The 21,320-nt window shown below is 36.0% G+C and overlaps 1 protein-coding gene across 1 annotated transcript in view; it reads left to right on the forward strand.

The window, feature by feature from the left end:
• vwf (von Willebrand factor) overlaps positions 1-21,320 on the forward strand; it is a 227,436-nt gene that overhangs the window by 154,619 nt on the left and 51,497 nt on the right. Inside the window, exons 36-39 of the mRNA XM_028808181.2 lie at positions 5,036-5,228; positions 12,182-12,526; positions 17,827-18,029; positions 18,752-18,854. Coding sequence (XP_028664014.2) covers positions 5,036-5,228; positions 12,182-12,526; positions 17,827-18,029; positions 18,752-18,854 — 844 coding nt within the window. The remainder of the gene's footprint in view (positions 1-5,035; positions 5,229-12,181; positions 12,527-17,826; positions 18,030-18,751; positions 18,855-21,320) is intronic.

Below are 21,320 nucleotides of genomic sequence, written 5' to 3' on the forward strand. Positions count from 1 at the left end.
CACCGGCGAAGTACCGCTTTTAAATTTTTATTAAGAAGAAAAGAAAAACTTTTTAAATTGAGGGAAAATATACTAATAACAGTTTGTTAAGGATCTGTTTTTTTGTGAAGCTGCCTTTACTCGAGTGATCACTTCGACCTGACTTGGTGGCCAACTATAAGCATTACCTGGTAGGTAACCACCCATACAATCAGATTGTGAATCAGACTACGAATGCCGTGAATGTAATTACACACTCACTGCACTTGCTTACGGTAATCGAACCTCGGACGTCAGCTCTAGAAGGGGCTTAGCAGCGGTGAAGTATTGCTTTTAAATTTTAATTAAGAACAAAAGAAAACCTCAGAGGTTCGATTCTCGTAAGGGAGTGAAGTGAGTGGCTGGTTACCTACCACGTAACGCTTATGGTTGGACAGCAAGTGACGTAACATCAGCCATGGTGCCTTCAGTTGTGAGAAGCAGATCATAGAATGATTGAAAATAGTTTTGCATTTACCTTTTTAGTAAAAGGCGAGCTTTTAAGCCTGAGAAATCACCCCGTAAATGCACACGTTTAATTGCACATGTGTTAATATGTATGGTTACACAGTATTAAAAGACAGTGAACAACGTCATTTACCTTTGTTCCCGCGTTTGATAAAAGGCGAGCTTTTAAGCCTGAGAAATCACCCCGTAAATGCACACGTTTAATTGCACGTGTTAATATGTGTGCTTACACAGTATTAAAAGACACTCAAAAATTAACGTCATTTACCTTCGTTCCCGCGTTTGACTCGTGCTGTAAATCTCTTCCTTGTTTTTAGTTCACGTGATTACGTAGGAGGCGTGATGATGCGATACGTGACTCCGCCTCCTCCATTAGAGTATATGGACAAAAAACATGTTCCAGTTATGACCATTACGCGTAGAATTTCGAAATGAAACCTGCCTAACTTTTGTAAGTAAGCTGTAAGGAATGAGTCTGCCAAATTTCAGCCTTCCACCTACACGGGAAGTTCGAGAATTAGTGATGAGTCAGTCAGTCAGTCAGTCAGTCAGTCAGTCAGTCAGTGAGTCAGTGAGGGCTTTGCCTTTTATTAATATGTATAGATTAATCGATTATTTAAGGATTTTAAAAAAAGTGCAGTGTTTGTACAAAAGAGCAAACATTCTCAAAGAGTGTTTAATTCCTTGCACAATGCTCTTTACTTTAACATTATGCACTAGGTTTAGGTTTAGGTTTACGTTTCTATATTTAGTCATGTTTACACAAGATTACACAATAAGAAAGGTTAAGGTAAGGCAGTTAGATAAAACATATTTACACCAAAAAAAAAAAAAAAAAAAAAGGTAACAGGATATATATCAAAACCTTAAAAAGTATCTCTGATATTTCTTATTGAAAAGTCGTATGGCACTAGGAAGAAAGGAGTTTCTGGAGCGATTTGTGTGGGTGTTCAAAGCAACTATCCTTCCTGATTTACTGAAGTTTAGTTCTACATGTAATGGATGTCTGTCATCAGTTGAGATGATTTCCAGTTTCTTTAGCATTGCCCTCTGACACACAGTAGTCAAATCATCTACATCAGCCCCAATAACTTTAGCTGCATACTTCGTAATTTGCTGGAACTTTTTTGAGTTTTGGTTTGTCAGACTATAAAACCAGGCAATGAAACTGAAAGTGATCACAGACTGGATCATACTGCAATAGAAGGACAACATGAGGTCCTTGTCTACTTTAAATAGTTTGAGTTTATGGAGGAGAAATAAGCGCTGGTTGCATTTAGAAAATATTTTTTTTGTATTTGTATTCCAGTTAAGATTGTTATCTAGGTAAGCTCCTAAGTATTTATATTCATTCACTATTTCTACCTCCTCTCCCAGAACTACAATAGGTGAACATACAGATTTCTGTCTCTTAAAATGAAATATAATTTCTTTGGTGTTTTTTACATTCAGAGTGAGAGAGTTTTTATTGCACCAGTTTACCATACAGTCCACTTGATTTAGATAGTGGCTTTCATCCTCCCCAGATATGCATCCTATGATCATAGTGTCATCCGCATACTTAATAATGGAGCAGTGGTCATTGTTCTGTCTCAGGTCACTTGTGTACAGAGTAAACAGTAATGGTGATAAGACACACCCCTGTGGACTTCCTGTGTTTGAATGAATGACTAATGAAAAAGTGTCCTGAACTTTAACTGCCTGTGAATGATTTAAAAGAAAGTTCTGAATCCATAGTGTGATAAATGGGTTTACATTCATACTGTTTAATTTCCCAATCAGTATATGAGTATAACACTAAAGTTACATTTGCCAAAAAAAACAGAACTGCAAAGCAAGATGTTTTGATGTTATCTTTAAGGTCTAGCTTAACACTTTTTGTTTCATTTGACAACATAGAAATCTAAAACCACTGCTAAACAATGATAAAAAAAGCTGCCTAGAGTGTATTTGTAGAGTTTTCCACTAGATGGAAGCAAAGACCACAACATGAAATGAGTTATGTGGACTGTATCAAACACGAAACGAAATTTCAGACCTTTTTCCCATTCTGTGTTTGTGTCAGTTTTCTCAGACTACTTAAGTTTTCTCTGAATTTTCAAAAATATACAACACAGGCTGATGGAGTACTCTCATCTGGCAAGGTATGGGCATGTGCCTAAGTATGTTCTGCGATCGGCTGGCATTTTGTCCAAAATTATTTTCTGTCTTTCTCACATTTGCCATAATACACTTTGCTAGGTTCAGCAATTACCACAGAGCTTTATTGGATTAAACAGGTTAAAAAATATGATGGATTGATAGAAGAATATGTACATGTAATGCTAATTTAACTGACTGACTCCGTTACTTTTCAACAAAAACACTATTTTCCTTTCAGTTAAAAAGCTATAATTTGGCAAAATTGTATATCGAATGCAGCAGGTAACTGCTAAGAAAGGACATTTCAATATAACAATATTAAGCAGATATTCCCCCCACAATATAAAAACTAAACACTTAAAAATCTCAGAAACATTTTCACCGATTTGATTGAAATTTGGTGATGCTACAGAAAACAAAAATTTGCTGACTCATGCTTTTTTATTTGTCAATATTTGTCTGTGATAATGCTATAGTAAGTGGTTTATTCTTAGGAAGTGTGTCATTGTTTTGCTGCAGTTGTGACTGCATGAAAAAATGAGGAATAAACACCACAAGTAGATATACACCACTGAGCAATCTTCAGCTGTAATCGTGTTGAGAAATGGCGCTCCCATGCACAATAAAAAGAGAAAAAGTGGCAAGCTGTGCGGAAAATTAGATGTGAAGTAGGCGAAGGAAAGTTAGGAGAAGCTTAAAAAAGATGTGGTTATCAGGTTGCCTACATCCTATACTATAACTGAGGCCCTTAGTCTTAGGAAGTTTCCTGGGTGAAGCCGGGTAACACAGCTAGTATACTTACAAATATGAAGAGCATTGCTTCTCATTTTGAAGATCAAGTAATTCATTGGCTGTTCCTGAACATGTTTGACTTGACACACATCAGATAAGGTCAATCTGACTGGTTGAAAATGCACAGAAGGGTTGATTTATTTTATATTTGCCAGAAGTAGAAATTAATTTTGTTCATGTTGACTGCAGTGAATAATATAAGCTCACTTCTAAATACAGTACAACAAGAACAAGCCAACTCCAGCAGGTCATCAACAATGGAAAACCCATAAGTGTCCCCAGCTCAAAATCAAATACAAAATAGCACTCAGGAAAATGAAAAAATATAAGATTATGTCATAAAAATACAAAAATGAATTATTCCAGCAGCTCTGATAAATAAAAGTTTCCACATAAGACATAGCTACAATAGGTCAGTAATCCAAAGAGCCAGTCCTCTCTCTATATTTGGAGAATTAGTTTCCTTTCATAGTCTTACATGAAGTCTGGCACAGCCAGTTGCCGTACCTTTTTTTTCAAGAAACTAGAAAAAGACAGTCTTCAATCTTTGCCAGTGTTACATCACTGTATGTTAGTGTGATGAAATGAGTCTGCATCATGACTTGGTAGAATTCTGTGTCATGATATAAAATACTACCATCTATATTTACAGGTCTTCTACTTTCATTATTTGTTGCTTTTTTACACTCTTCTTATTCTTTTACTTTTTGTTTTCATTGTTTAATAACATGCTGTACGGCTTTATCATAATCACCTATGTAACGTTCTTTGGTGGGCTCAAAGTTCAGAAGTCATGGACAACACTATCAACATTTCTTATTCCATTTTGTATCAATTGTGTATTGGACTAAACAAAACCAAATCAAAGAACTAATGTGAATGTTTAAAAGTACTGCAACGAAAAGTAAAGCCAGGTTCATTGTAGTTCCTGTTCACAAGTAGAAAAATGGAATAATATTGATTTTCAAGTATGTAATATCACTTAATTGCTTAATTGTGACTTTCCTTCTTACAGTGTTGTATTTCTTTTATTTGAAAATTTAGTTGCTTTCCTGTTTATTGGATTAGTTTAGCATTATGCTCACAGATACAGAAAGCTTAAAGTGAAAAGAAACACTGCACTCAAAATAGAAAATAATTTGCAAATTCATTGACATTTTATTGTATAGTATAAATGATATTCATATAACAACAACAGCAACATTTATTTCATAGAAAAGGATGTAGCTCAAAGTGATTTACAAGACGTCAAAGAAATAATGTAACAAATAAGGTAAATGTAATATCCTATGTAAACCTTTAAATTCAAAACTGTAAACTACCCATTTTTGTGCTGTCCAAAATCCAGTGTCGGCCCTCATTTACACTGCATACATGTATATGCATATCTTATTTGCACACTAATGCTTTTATGCAGGTTTACTAATAAATGTATTCCTTTGACACAAACAAATTCAAAATATCCAATAATTTTAATGAGATTTAAGGAACAGAGTTTTTGAAAAACAAATTTTTATGAGTTGACAAATTATGTGAATAGTTAAACAAGTGAGTTTGCAATCTCACAACCCCTCATAAGCCTCACTGAACTGAAACCAATGTGCACTTATTTTAGGTGACAGTAAATGGACTGAACACAAATGTCCCATTCCGCTCACATGGAGTAGAAGTTGCGCTTTATGGAGCTCTCATTTATGAACTGAAGATTCTTAAAACAGGATATGTGCTGACCTTTACTCCTAAGAATAATGAATTTACAATACAGCTGAACTCTGCCCAAGTTGCCACCAAAACTGCTGGACTTTGTGGTAAGTCATTTTCAGCTTTTACGATTTTCTGATTTTTATTCTTATTTTGTATATGATTTTTTTTTTCTTTTTGAGTTTATTATTTTTTCTGGGGAATGGGTCAGTTATTCTCAAGTTATTCTCAAGTACTACAATGCAGAAAAGTGTCAGTATCTCTGTAACACTAAAATGATTTTATAACAAGTCTAATAAAAAGTAAGTCAGTTCATTCCCTGGGATTCCTGAATATAAGCACAAAATCTGTAAACAATATGCAAATATTTTCTTTTCACTGTACTAGATGTGGAAAAAATAACAAAGACTTTTTTCTTCAAAGTACAATCACTAAAGCAGAGTATCTGTGAGGAAAAGACAATAGAATCCTAAGGCAGTCACAGAGGTCTTTATTGCATGTACATTTTCATGGCAATCACTGGTTATTTACTAATTTATGTAAAGCTTTTAACAAACAAATGGAATAGACCTAACAGGAGATTTAGGAATTGCAATTAACTTACATACATTTTGCTAAGAAAAGCATGACTATCTAAAGGATAAGGTTATCTAATCAAGAAAATAGCAATTAAAAAGTAAATATAATTATTTCTTTACAAAAATTAACAGAAGCAAAATTGTCAGAACAAAGCCATCACACTGATAAAACCTAATTATGACCTAGTTTTATCTTAACAATACATGTGAGTTGTAGCATATCACCTTAAGATTGATAAGGCTTCCAAGCATGGTGGCAAATCAATCTCAAAGGAATTTATGGTTAATCATTATTCAGTATAATGGATGGCCTAAAGATTGGCCTAGACAAGCTGCCCCAATAAATTTAGCATACACACACAGACCAAATGATGCTAACAGAAATCTCCAAATTCCCCATCTTAATATCAGTGGATTTATAGTCATCTTTAATTGTCAAGGTGTATGAACCATTTGTCAGAAAGAAACTAAATAAACTTGATCACCACAGGAGATCAGAAGGGAGAAAATAGACTCATCACTCAAAAAAGATCATATGTTCTTGGTAAATAAAGCAAAGCTGAAGTTACTTTGCTGAAATCCTGGGCTACTAGTCTGGTTGTGGGCAGCACTGAATCATTTGGGATCCTGATATCTGTAATTAATTTATGTACTTTATAGGCACTTTGAATATGAGGACGGTATTCCATTAGAAAAATATTACTACAACTAATACTATTATTATTATTATTATTATTATTAAGTTGAAATTTTGTTCTGGTCTATCTCAAAGATTTTGCTGACTCTGTGGTATCTGATAATCTAGCTAAATGTTCAACTGCAGTATATTTTTTATCACTAAACTATACAGCACATCAATTAAAAAGAGCAGTTCATCTGACTCAGATGATGTATATTTTAGCATAATGCAGTATTTCTTGTAATTAGATCAATTTTGCAACAATCCCTTGTGTAGTTTAATAAAAGACATCTTATCAAAATTCTTTTGAATGTTGAGATAAATATGCTCCTCATCAATTAATTGGTTTTATTCTTTTTATTTTCTTAAAATGTGACCATATTGGTGAAAAATTACCTCCACTGATGAAACTCTAGTTGGCTTCTGTTTTAGACAGATGTTTTTCACTTTATCTTTTTTATAATTTCTTATTAATTTTCCTGTTATCTATATTATATTGACTGGAAGGAAATTTTCAGGTTTAACCCAATTATAATATAATGGAACACCTTTTTGCCAGAATCCTGTCATTAGGAATTTCCTTTTAAGATGCTTTCCGAAGGAAATACACGTTAATGGTTTATGTATTGTGGTGGATGGCCAGGGCCCTTACCTGGCCCCGATGCCTATGCAATGGAAGGTGTGGAAGCTGGCCCAGACACAGACAGGCGGACACCGATGGTTCACCAACCAACACACGTTTAATCATATTTTACAATATTTACAGTGCACACAACTCCAAAACTCTCCCAAAGTCCATGCCTCAACAATGCCTTTTCCTTTTTCAGGCCGCCTCTTTTCCTTTCCTCCCGAGCTCCATCTTCCTCCGCTCCCGACTCAAGCCATTGAATGGAGGGAGGCGACCCCTTTTATACACACCCGGACGTGCTCCCGGTGCCTCCTGATGAGCTTCCGCCGCCCTTTTCTGGTGTGGCGGAAGTACCGATTGTGCACCCGGAAGCACTCCGGGTGTCCCTATTCTTCTTCCCCCAGCATTTCCGGGTGTGGCAGAAGTGCTGAGGGCCAGGGCTCCTCAGGCATTGAGGCGCCCCCTGGCAGTGACCACAGGCCCCTATAGGATTGAGCTTCTAAGCTCTGTTCCCATGGTCCCCAAAGCCACCAAGGTGGTTGCCCCCTCGTGGTCTGGAGAAGGCGTAATCCCTCCTCCGGTCCTTCTGGGCATCCCAGCTGGGTGCCACCCCCAGCTGCTTGCCACAAAGGACAGGGGGAGAGAATTTGCACAGGGCATTATCTTCTCTGGACTGCTAAATGGCAGCCCCCTGGGTTGCAATGGTGCCTCAGACTCCCACAGGGCTCCATTGAAGTTGGAGTTTGGCACAGCCTTATTGGGATCCGTGGGTGCCGCCTCTGCGGAAGAGGTGCAGATCAAGATATTGCCGATCACTCGATGCTGAACAAGTTAATAGCAGGGACGAGGTGGAGTGGAGTTCACAATCAAAGAGTATGGGGAGGTGGGCTTTCGAGAGGGGGCTGTACATGGTAATAGCGGGGGCGTAGCAGCTTAATACAGTAGCAAGGTGTATAGGGAGGTGGACGGGTGAGAGGAAGACTGATAAAATAAAAAAAAAGACTCATGGAACCAGCCTGCCAGGTATCAGGAAAAGGGCATCAGGAAGTGACGTCTCTGTTCTCAGTGTCAGTGCAGTCTGTGTAGCGTACAGCTGGTCTCTTCTTGTTCAGTACATAGAAAACCAATATATATATACAGTTGTTTAAGCCTTAGGTGTGTTCTGTGTGCAAAAATCCTTGTAGCACTCATTGTGGTTCCTGTTAAAGTGACTCCCTCCACCGTTTTTATATTTGCTCATACTGAGGGTTTTGTTAAAGTGGCCCCATCTGCCGCTTTTATATTTGTTCATACTGAGAGTTTTGTTAAAGTGACCCCATCTGCTGTTCTTATATTTGCTCATATTTGAACTTGCGTTTATATTGCAAAAAGTGTGCAGAAACCCTTGTAGCACACACTGTGTCCTGAGCAAAAGTTTGTCACTGAATTGCTGAGGGTTTTGTTAAAGTGACCCATCTGCTATTCCTTTTATTGTCCATATCTTGCCCTGTCGTAGTGCAAGTGTGCATTGAATATCCAACAGGCTCCCACTTTCACACTCAAAAGTCTTATTCATAGGTACTTTTAATTTTTTCCAAACGTTTTACCAACATGAGTAATAAAAGTGTTCAGAAAACAACACTGCTCAGTTATTTCAGAAAGGAGACGCCACAAACTAATGAAGGTGCGGCGTCAACTCCTGATGTGGCAATTTCAGACAAAGACGTTGTAGAAGCTGGTCCATCATGGGAAATCTCTTCAGCACACACTCAGTTGATAAATCTAAGCACCACTGATCTGGCATAAACAAACAATGGTTTAAAGATTTTGATTGGCTAATGGTCAAAGAAAATGATATGTGGTGCTCATTGTGCATGAAATATTCAAACAAACACCCCCCAAGGAGGAGGTTACCTTGGGTAAATGTGCCATGCACAAGAATTTGAAAAGAAAGCTTGCTGGACCATGAAAAAAGTAAAACGCACATTGAGTCTTCTGCTGACCTTTTAAGAAAGAGTGTACTAGAGTAAACTGGAATCGGTCAAATTGAAAGATCTCTATCTGTGTTAAATAACTTACAGAGAGATGCCTTTGTGGGAGCTTTAAGATCCATGTATTGGTTGGCAAAGAATGAGTTGCCACATACAACGTTGTTTGAAAAGCTGTTGGAACACGGTAAAGAAATGGGTTGTTTCTTTTTACAACATCTCAATGTTGGTAAAAATAAACATTACACCTCTGAAAGAATAATGTAAGAGCTGCTGGATGTCTTAGCATCAGAAATAAAGTCTAACATACTGAAAAATATACACGCTGAAAAATTTTTCAGTATTCTGTGTGACGAAACCACAGACATCTCAGTTGTAAAACAATTATTATTTACATTAAATATGTTTACCATGTCACTAATGAGGTCAGAATTAGTTTTATATCAACCTGCAATATGATTGATGGCAAAATGGAGACTATAACCAACACACTGAGTGAGACTATGGACACTCTAGGATTGAAAACTGCTATATCTGGTTGGACTAGGATCAGATGGAGCGGCTGTTATGATTGGGATAACAGAAAGGTGTGGTAAAACTGCTTAAAGATAAAACATCTGGATTCTTGGTCAACTGCCACTGTGTAAATCACCGATTGGCCCTTGCAAGTGCCCAAGCAGCAGCTGCTGTACCTTATTTAACAAAACTGAACGACATCTTAAGGCAGCTGTTATATTTCTTTCAAAATTCTTCAGTTAGGATGGCTGGTTTAACAGAAATCCAAAATATTCTGAACATTCCCCAGATTGAGCTGAAAATGACCAGTGACACTAGATGGCTGTCTCATGACTCTGCAGTACAGTCACTATGACAGTGTATGAGGAGTGTCATAGCTGAGGCCACTGAACGAAATGACATCACAGCTGAAGGATTAAGCAGATGTATTAAAACGTACAATTTTGTTTCCTCTCTGATGATGCTTTCAGACGTATTACCTTTGTTGTCCAACTTATCTAAGGCTTGGCAAAGACAAGATGTCAATCTTAGCGAAATTGAGCCAATTTTGCTCACCACAAAATTGTCCATCATGGAGTTGAAATACACTCCTGGGAACCCTAATTTCAAAGCCTTCATCATTGTCTGGCAGAAGAATGGTCAGATCTCCGCATTGTTTATACACAGAGTGATGTAATGTAATTCAAAACTGCAATATATGATAAATACCTAGAGACAGCTGTCAAGCACCTAGATGCAAGATGCCCTGACATGCCAATTATTTCCAACTTTTCAAAAGTTTTCAATGCTGAAACTTATGATTCAAGTGAGTCTGCTGAAATTCTTTTCGATCTTTACTCCAAATATGGTAGCCCTCCAATTTTAAAATATGAAAGTAGCAGGCAAGAATGGACAGTTGCGTCAAAAATGATCAAAAGTCAATCATACAAAGACTTCAGTCCAAAACAGATTTTACTAAAAATGGCAACGACATTAGAGCTCTAAGAGTAGTTTCCAAATTTAACCAAACCAGCTCTTGTTGGGCTAGTGATTCCAGTGAGCACAGCTGAATGTGAAAGGGGGAAGGGGGTTTTCTGCCCTTAAAAGGATCAAGACATGTTTGAGAAATCACATGAATCAAAGCACGCTAAATAATCTCATGCTGATCTCCTTGGAGGGCCCAGATCCTGGGAAGCTACAGACAACTGGGCTTCTTGGAAGAAAAGAAGAATAAATATTTAACTGAGGACACCTTCTGCATATGCAAGTTGTCTTTGAAGAATATTTTAAAATTTTTCTTCATTAGGTTTCCCATACTTTTTTTTCCATTGTTTTCACTTTTCCTCCCGACAGGGGCAATACTTGTGCCACTTGGTTTATGTCATAACAATTGTTATTTAAAATTTTTGTTAGGTCTGCAGGATCCTGAATTGGAAACTTCTTAAATTTAATAAAAATATTCTGGCACAAGTGTCAAACCTTAAAAAAGGAAGTAATATTGAGCATTGGAAAAAAATTAATAATAATTAACTAATAAAAATAGTGCACATTTAATTTTCCATGCCATTTTACTTTTTCATGCCATCCAGCTGGAAAAAATTTCTGGGGAGAACACTGCCTACTTTGTCAGGTTTCTGCCTCACCCAGAAGTGGTTCCGGACAATGTTAATGGACCACAAGAAGTACTCCCGGGTGCAGGATAAAAGAAGCCTGCTGCCACTGCTTGAGGCGGCAGAGTTGGAAAGGAGAAGATGATGCTTGCTGGGAGAAGTGGAGGTGGAAGACAGGCAGAAAGAGAGAGAAAATGAAGAGAAGGCATAGGCATAGTGCTTGGTGCTCTTACAGTATTGTGCTTTGGATAGTACACTGTGCTAGACAGGTGGGAAATGGTGAAAAAGCGTTTCCCACAAGAAAAATTAAACACGTGCATGTCTGAACTTGTGTCCTGCGTCTGCATGTGTAGGGTTTGGGGAGCTGATGCAGGCCACATTATGTAATCACAGTCTTTTTGAATAAATGTTATTGATACTGAGAATGTGTTCGCTTTCCATCTTATAAATCCAAGCATCACTTAATTATATGCAATTTTAAAATAATTAGTAGTCTCCTAGTAATTCTTATCATAACTTCAATGTTAAAGATTCCTTTACAGCCACAAATTTCAGGAAAATGTTAATTTAGTGGACTGTATAGTAAATACAACATAAGCTCTTAAGGCTCATAAGAGCTGTCAACATTGACGGCAAGTAAAGCTAAAACCTCCATTTAATGAATATTTTGAGGGCCTGTACAGGTCCCATGTGCATATTTAGTACTGTACCTTTTATACACTGCAAAGTTTCTGTTTTTGCATCACTTACAGACTGATAATCAATAATGCAGGTCCCAAAACTCTTTCCAACTTTTAAAAAGAGTAACGGAAATTATTTTAACTTCCAAAAATTTAGAAAGTCAGCATTTTATTAAATTAGGGTGCTCAATACCTCTGTTTAATTCTTTAAAATTAGTACATAGTAGAGATAAGAGTTTAAGATGCATTATTACTAACTGTATTAACTTTTTAAACATTGTTGAGTGATCTTAAAGTTTGAATTATTTCATTTTTTCTAATCCAACCTGGTTTAAAGGTTTAACCTTCTTGCTCTGTGTCTGAAAAACATAAAAACTATATGACAAATAAACACTATAACATTTTCTATTATCTGTCTTTCAGGTTTCTGTGATCAGAATGATGCAAATGACTTTGTACTTAAGAATGGTACAGTCACTGTGGACAGTACCATATTCATTAAGGACTGGACAACTGAAGGACCAAGTGGTGTAAATTGTGTACCTATCATGAACAAAAACTGCACCCACCCAATTAGTGACCAGTGCTTGGTTTTACAGTCTTCACTGTTCCAGAGATGTCACTCTTTTGTGCCTGTTGCAGACTATGTTGCCCTGTGTCAGGAGAACAGCTGCCATGGTGCAGATATCTGTGAGATTATCTCGGCGTATAGTATGCATTGTCGATTACAAGGGATCTGCATTGAATGGCGATCAGCTAAGCTTTGTGGTGAGAACTCTTCCATTCTGAATCATCATGTAGTTATTTTTTATATACAGTATATATGTTTTTTTTAGCATTTATGCAGTTTAGTCCCTCAAAAAGTATATAGCATGCCTATACAATTGCTACATTCATGTGCTCTAGAAATTCATGTGCTGTCGTTTCCGCTATACTATGTATTTTAATATAAAATGACAAAGTTGTGCTTCATTGCTACTTGAGCGATTTCCCTCATAGACCAGTTTGTTTAGGCAGTTGTATGACATGCCAATCACACTCTAGTACAGACCAAAGCAACAGGACTGATAGTCTATAGTAGGTGTAGTACATGTGAACCCTGGAAAAGATCACAAGAGGTTTGAGTGTAATCTGACACAGGACTGACCTTAACTGCAGGAAATATTATGCATTATGAGTAACATTTGTGTGTGCTGTGGAAGTTATGCTAAACCATTATTGCCAGTAATAATCAATCTCAACATAAAAAGTTAGTACATTTATATAAAAATGTAACATAGTTTGCATAAACCAGCTCACACAAGTACCTGTCAATCAGACTAAGTCTAGCACCTGATTCAGGCTCAGAGCTGGTCTATCTCTGTCACACTTGAGCAGTTTAAAAAAAAAAAAAGTGTAAATTACCTCGATATTAGGTTGATCAAACCAAATTAAATGGAGGAAGGAAATGAACAGCAGTTTCCTGTGCACTCAATGATCTTAAACCACAAGAGTGATGCATGTAACGTCCTTTCAATGCGATTACTCTTGAGGTATAAGGAGGATACTAAAGGCACTTTAACTTGTATATGCAATGCAGTAAATTTTAATTAATAATTCAAAAAGTTATTAAAATATTTACAGGTTTAAAGACAGTAGATGTGTGGAGATAAAATGAACAGTGGTTATTCATTTAGTAAGCTATTAGTGAACAGATGTGCATAATTATAAAGTGACATCTACTATCTAAATAAATTTGAAACATATTATTGTATGCCTTTCAGCAGAGCTTTCCATCTTCTGTAGAGTCACCAAGATAAATCATGTCCTTTATGTAAAATGTGAAGTAGCACATAATTTTACAAGTACTCTTCTAGTTTGAGAATCGCTAAATCTATGTATGGCTCATAGATTACTTCAGATTTTACAAATCTAAATCTCTCGTGGATATTCCCAAGCAGTGGATAGCATAAAACTGTGCAACATACAGAACTGAAGATGAATATTTTGATAGTAATAGCTTAAAACAGAAACTTCAATTCGAAAAACTCATGTACAGGTGTGTGGTTATAACCATAATACTGCATTCATTTTCTTACTACACTTTGGAGCTCAAGCACATGTTCCATTTCCTTGTTCTCCATCTCTGCAATCTTTAAGATATTTTTGGTATTGATTTATCATCTCCAGTTTTTGCACATGCCAAGCATACTTGATCTAGAGCAACCTCAAGAACACAAGTTAAATTTCTTGATACAAAAAAGCAAGGAAAACTAATTCCCAATGGAGACGGATTGTTTGCTCAAAATAAGTTTTATTTTGCTTAAAAGTTACTTAATTTAATAAGGAGTTAAAGTAAGCATACAAGAATATACAGTATACAACTTAAGCATACATGCTGCATGTGTACGTAGACATATATAAGCATATAAGTTGATTATCCATTTTCTCATCCTCACAATTGGCACTTACCAGTGTAAGTGCTGTGCACCAGTCAAATATTATAGACTTCTTTCCACAGATCGCAATATCTGAGTTACAGCTATTTATTAAAAATGCAATGAAAACAGAATTGTTGTGATCCTCAATGATGACTTCTCCCTGGGAAAAAATGTTTCTGCTTTTTGAAGGAAGTCCATGACACACCCATGGGGTGTTTATTGTTACCTCTGGTTCACTCAAAAGTTGTGTGAAACACAACCGAACTAACTGGAGATCGAAACAAAGTAGCTAATCATCTGTTAATTCAGCACAAATCAAAAGGACTATGAATGTCAAAACATCTTAAGAATTTGGCAAACTACATTCATTACATATGTGTCCTATTTGCGCCATATAAAATGAGATCACAAAAATGCTATTTCTGAATGAGTTGAGAATTTTTTTTTGTCACGGCTAGTCTAATTTGGGTATCATTGTTTTCTCCTAATTTTCCCACTGGCAGTTACCACTTTGAAAGGCATTCATGTGAAATTTCCTGCTAGGTATTTCCTCCTATTTCCCAACTCTCCTATAGCATGTGAACGCAACAAGACCAAGGACGCAAAGATAAGCAAATGAGGCCTTTATTACAAAAAAACAATGCAGAGGGAGATGCATGCTGAGTGAATACGAAGTAAAAACAGAATTATGAAAAACAAACTAACATCATCTCTATACCTGATTGCACAGGTTATCAATTTCTGTCTGACAATTGGGATGACTTATCTGAAAATTACACAGAACTAAACTTTTTTCTTTCTTTTTAAAAGTTGAATCTTTTGTACAGACTAGTCCCTGGTGGTGTTGCATCCTTAAGCTTTCTTTTGCATTTAAAGAGTTGAATGTCCAAACCAGCCTTTCAAAATTTCATTTTTTTGGAAAGACAACACTGTATCATATTTTTTTTTTATTTTAGACAGTGTGTCCACTTGGGCCTTCTGCCCAAGCACACCTTGTATGAGTAATGTAGGTCCAGGTTTTTTAGCTGGTGGGCACATGCTACCACCTTACAGTTAGAAGGAGAACTTGAAGACTTTTCCTATGCTTCACTGCCTTATTCTCTCCATTTTAGAGCGACCAGCATTCACTGGAATTGTGATGTAACTAACCTGGGGGAATTTTACATACCTCCACCCAAGCCACAAAAGTCATTGCTTTCTCTAATGGTGCCTCTGGCCTATTTTCTCTTTCAGGTCACCCAGAACACATAGTTAACATACTTATTATAGCCAACTTCCCCTTTTATGCTTCTTCTGTTGTCATTAGAGCTAATTCTTTTCCTTGGATGTCTCCTGTGAGACTTACCTAAATGTTGTGCGATTACTGTATGTTTGCTAAAGGCCTGTCTGGATTTAGTATTTTATAATAACCAGGACAGAATTCAGGGTGTATGTGTGATTGAACATTTAGGGTCAAGTAACTGTAATGTGATACATTTTAGAGCATTTTGGCAGAGTGCAGATGCAAAGATTAAAGCTGTTAAGTTTAACTTTAGTAGGGCAAATTTAAAGCAGATGTGGCAACTTTAAAAGGGATGAACTGGCATAAGCATTTAAGTGTGGAGACAGCTGAGGAGAAGTGGAAAAGGTTTTAAAAATGTTTTACATGTGATGTTTTGCATGTGATGCAAGACAAGTTCACCCTAAATTCTGGAAGCAGTAAGAAATTTAAAAAAATATCCTATGGGTAAATAAGGACAAAATGATATAGTCAAAGAAGCATACATGATAACATTTATTTCAATTATCAGAATGCATTTATTATAGTCCCACATGAGAGACTAGCAATAAAACTGAAAGAAGGTGTAGTTTGAGGAATAATATGTAGATGTGCAAAATTGAATAAAACACAGAAATCAGATGGTTATGGTGCAAGGTACCTTATCAAAATTAGGTGATGTTAAAAGGGGTAACTCTCAGGGGTCAGTGCTATGGACTCTTTGGAGATTTGGAAACGAATATAAGCAACAAGCTGGTTAATTTTGCAGATAATACCAAGCTAGGAGGAATGGCAGATAAAGTCCCTCTGTAATGATTCTACCAGTTCTACATTAACAGAACACAAGCTTGGGAAGATTTGTGGCTGATGAAATTTAATGTAAATAAAAGAAGGTATTACATGTAGGAGGTAGAAATAGTAGATTTTAATACATAATGACACATCTGAAACTTCAAAGTACCTCTTATGAGTAGGACCAAGCAATCATAACAGGCATCACTATAAACATCCACAAAGTGTACAGAAGTTACAAAGAAGACTAACAGAATGTGAGGTTATATAACATGGTGTGTTGATTATAAGTCAAAGTAGGTTAAGCTTAAGCTTTACAATGCTCTGGTGAAGTACTACATGTACTTCATGTGGTGGAGTTCTACGTGAAGTTTTGGTTTCCAGGCTATAAAAAAGACATAGCAGTGCTAGAAAAAGTCCAGAAAAGAGTGACTAGGCTAATTCCATGACTGCAGGGTATAAGTGATGAGAAAAGTTCTTAAAGACTTAAACCTTTTTCAGTTTAAAAAAATGAAAATTAATAGGTGACAAAATTGCATTTTTTTTTAATTTTAAAAGGAATTAGTACAATAGATTGAGGCTGTTACTTTAAAATTACTTTAACAGGAACACAGGGACAGAGTTGAAAACTTATTAATGATAAATTTCATGCAAAAGTTAAAAGTTTTTCTTCACACCGAGAACCATATACACATGGAATACATTTCTAAGTAGTGTGAAGAGAGTAGGGCTTTAGGGACAATAAAAAATTGACTTTATAAATTGATCTATGTGTATGGAATGATTACAATAAAAATTAATAAAATATATAAAAAAAAAAAATTGATTTGTCATGTCATTTGGAAGATGTTTGGTAGATAGGATTGGCAAGCTTTGTTGGTCTGAATGGCCTAATGTTCTATTTGCTATAATGTACTTGCTCTTTTCAGTGACCAAGGACCATGTCAGAGTTGACAAATATACAGTTATTAGCATGTCTTTGCATTACTTTACCTATGTTTGATTGGCAAAGCTGAACTTTGATGGTCTGAGTGAGTTAGAATGTGTGTGTGTGAAATTCCCTGCTCCCTGCAAACCTGAAGTAGAATAAACTGGTTCAGAAAATGGATGTTGGCTTGGCTACTACAGAGATACTATGCACACAAGCAGACATAGAAGAAAAGGCATCAGAACATTTTTCATGACAATGGGACATTCAGCCCAATACAGATAATAAATCTATGTTCAATTGCTGCACCCACCACAGTTTTCCTTGGAAGGCCTTGCCAGGAGCTTCTGCTCCAGACAACATAGCTTCCATGGTCACAAGGACACACAAACCTCTCCACAAGGATAATGTGGTGATTCCTGGAGAAACATCTGGAACTAGTTCATATTGAATATGAAAACAATGTTTTTTTTCATCTTAAGCTTGATATTCCTTTGTTAAATATCTAGATTAAATTAGTGATATAATTTCAAACATTGACCCACAGTTCACACTTGCCTTTATGTCTTGAAATTCCTTAGCAGTTACACAACTATGCTTTCATTAAATTCAGAGATATGCAAGACATTTTTAAGGTTTTCTTGGGTTTATTTCTTTTTTATTTACATAGATATTTCATGTCCAAGTTCAATGGAATTTGAAAGCTGTAAAACAGGCTGTGTCCAGCAATGCAATAATGTTAACACCACCCACTGCATGGAAACTCCAACAGAAGGTTGCTTTTGTCGACAAGGCAGTGTCTTACACAATGGAGAATGTGTTCCTAAAGAATTCTGCACTCAATGTATTGACGAATATGGAATAGCTCATCAGGTAAGCAGGTCATTTGTAGGCCTCAAAGGAGCCACTCTTCTATATTCAAACAAATGCTTAGTTTTGCTCTGCTATAAACTTTAAGTTAATAGTTAAATTTGCTGTATTACTGGAACTGATAATACATGTAAAGTTCAAAAATGTTTCATTTTAATTTAAGTTCAATTGATAGTTGAGAGAGTTAGGGTACTTTATTTACATGATTCTGAAAAGAAACCAGTGCACCTGAAGGAAAACCCATGCAGCCACTGACAGACTGTGTAAACTCTACACATTCCAATCTAGGACATTTACTAGTGAATACTCATGCCATTACTTATTTTCTGTTTTTAATTAATTTAGAAAATGAAAAGAAAGTGAAATTACACAATAGTGAATACTGTTCATAGCTGCTGTACAGCTTTGGAAATCTTATATTAGATAATCGTTTTATTTTTATTCTCCTTTTCCAGGTGAGGATCAGAGTGGCAAATGTTCACACTATCCTTGGCAACATTTGCAAGTTTGTGCCAGGGAATTCCTAAACTCTCCTAGGCCAGTCAGTGTGAGCTGGGTCTAACCAACACCTCATGTTGGACTGGTCCTGGTTCAAGCCATAGCTTAACCAATCCCTTTAAGCACACTAGGGGTATCAAACTACATGCAAACAATACATAACTCACTACATTTAGACAATTCCTAAAGTGCATTTTTTATTTGTGTCTTTTGCATTTGTCTTCCAGCATTTGGAATCATGGATTCCATCACACAACCCTTGCCAGTTATGTATCTGCTTCGACAACAAACAAATTAACTGTACTAAAAAACCTTGTTCCAATGCACCAGGTAAGTAGTGTCATAAGATGGATAGGTAATCCTCATTGCATATTTTATAATGAAATATACTATAGCAGGGGTGGGCAAAGTCATTCCTGGAGGGCCGCAGTGGCTGCGGGTTTTTGTTCCAACCCAGTTGCTTAATTAGAAAACAATCCTTGTCAATAATTACATTTCATGGCTTGTTAGTGCTTTAACTCTGCTATGTCAAGTCATTCTCATATCCTAGATTTTTTTTTCCATTCTAAGGATATCATCCAAATACTTTGAAGTTTAAAATGGATGGGTAATTCTCAATCCTTCACTTTTTTCTCTTCTGTTTCCTTCCAAGTATTTAATTAAACCAAATAGTGCACGATAAATACACACAGGTGTAAAGGGTAACAAGCAAAATGGATAACTGCTGGTTTCTTTTGTCATTTGCATCTAATTGCTAATAAGGAGCAATTAAAAACCGAGAATGCAGCTGTTTAAGACTTAAATAAGCAATAAGGGTTCAAAATCTTAATGAGGGAGATAACTAAAATGAAGCAGAAGTGTTTCTAGAGCAATAAGTGCTTCTTATTAAGCAATTGGGTTGGAGCAAAAACCTGCAGCCACTGCGGCCCTCCAGGAATGACTTTGCCCACCCCTGTACTATAGAGAAATTGTGAATTTTTTGAACATTCCATTATCTCATTATTTTTTTATTTTGACTAGCAGAACTACATGGTTGCCTAGATGAAAAAAATGCAAACTTACTAAGAGAAAAAAGTATTTGCAAATTTTATACCATCAAACTTCATAACCCATAACTTGCTGCACTTACTACAGAACTGTTGTTAGTACTGGAGAGTAACTTTGTCTTCAGTATTTGTTTCAGATGCAAAGAACTACAAACTGTAATAGCTAAGTGTGAAGAAAATGGCTTGGAACAATGCCAAAAATAGGGAGAAAAGCACTTGATTAAAGAAAAGGAGAAAGTTAAATATAATGCAAAGGAAATCTGTGCAGATTGAAAGGCAATCAGCACACTGCCCTCACAACTATAAACCATCAAAAAATTGATTTGTGCAATTTTGAATATGATAGCAGAACAAAGCAGAGTAAGTGGTGGTAATGGTGATAAATCATGATTGAGACAACAAATTGCAATAAAGAATTGCAGTACATAGGCACTAAGTTGTTATAAACATGGGGGGGGGGGGGGGGGGCAAAAAAAAATCATAGGCTACAATGTAAATAATAATAACTCAATTTGGCCACTGTAAATAGCCTGTAACTGACAACATTTATTGCATCTGAGAATGGTTATTGATATCAAAATGTTTAATACCAAAAGCCCATAGCGGTTTTTTTTTATTTAAACAAACCATCAGAGGATTCTTTGATACATGATGGAGCTGGGCTTTTGAATACTCAAAAGGTATTGTAGGCTTCATTTTTGATTTATAGAGGTCATTTGTGCTACACCGAATAACAACATAATCTATGTAAATTTTTTGCTTTTATAGTGCTTCATTTTTCCTAAAACTACAACAGCAACCACAATAACAATATTAATAATCCAACAATCGGAGCACCATAGGAGACACCGATGTGCCAGAAAACTATCAAATGATCAACAGACCAGCATAACTATATATATACATATATATATATATATATATATATATATATATATATATATATATATATATATATATATATATATATATATATATATATATATATATATGTATATATGTATGTATACTTTGAATGTATTGTTAAAGACTGATTTAATTTAATACATAAGCATCTCCCAAATGGGCTTACATTAAAATTAGCTTTATAACTTGGCATATATCATCCTTCGTTGCTTACTGATATCTATGAATAGATAGACACTCAAATCTCACAATCAAGTCTGCTCCTGACTTGATAAAATGTTCTCCATTAGTTGGTTTCTTAATTCAAAATGTTTCTGACATTGTGCATTGAGTGAATGTTAATTTTGAGCTCTCTACATACTTGAATATTGACTCAAACAGGAATTCTAGGTCAATATTTACAGTATTATACATCAGTTTCATTGGTTTATTTGTGATGAGACTGGGCTAGTCTATTAATCTGAGCATATATAGCCCCCCTCCGCTCCCTTCCAACTGTAGGATTGGGAGGGCATTTAGCTCAATGCTTTCCCATAGACAGCACCTATGCACTGAAGAAAATATGACCGCACTTAAAGCGTCTTGGGACTAAGACAAAAACAGTGAAAGAATTACTTGATTTAAGAAAATACAAACTGTAATAGGTGAGAATCAAACCCAGATATTTTGTTTCAATGTCAAACATGCTAGCCATCACTCCACCATCAAATCCTTTGTGGCACTGCTTCTCATATCACACTCTTAGTATTTCTTGCCATTTACTCTGATAACCAAGCTCTGCCAGTTGCCCATGAAGTTGGAAGGCTTAATGTGATATGATTTGTGGTGAGAAGTGCCTCTGTGT

Source organism: Erpetoichthys calabaricus, chromosome 1 (genome assembly GCF_900747795.2).
Source record: "Erpetoichthys calabaricus chromosome 1, fErpCal1.3, whole genome shotgun sequence".
In the NCBI taxonomy this organism is placed as follows: domain Eukaryota; kingdom Metazoa; phylum Chordata; class Cladistia; order Polypteriformes; family Polypteridae; genus Erpetoichthys; species Erpetoichthys calabaricus.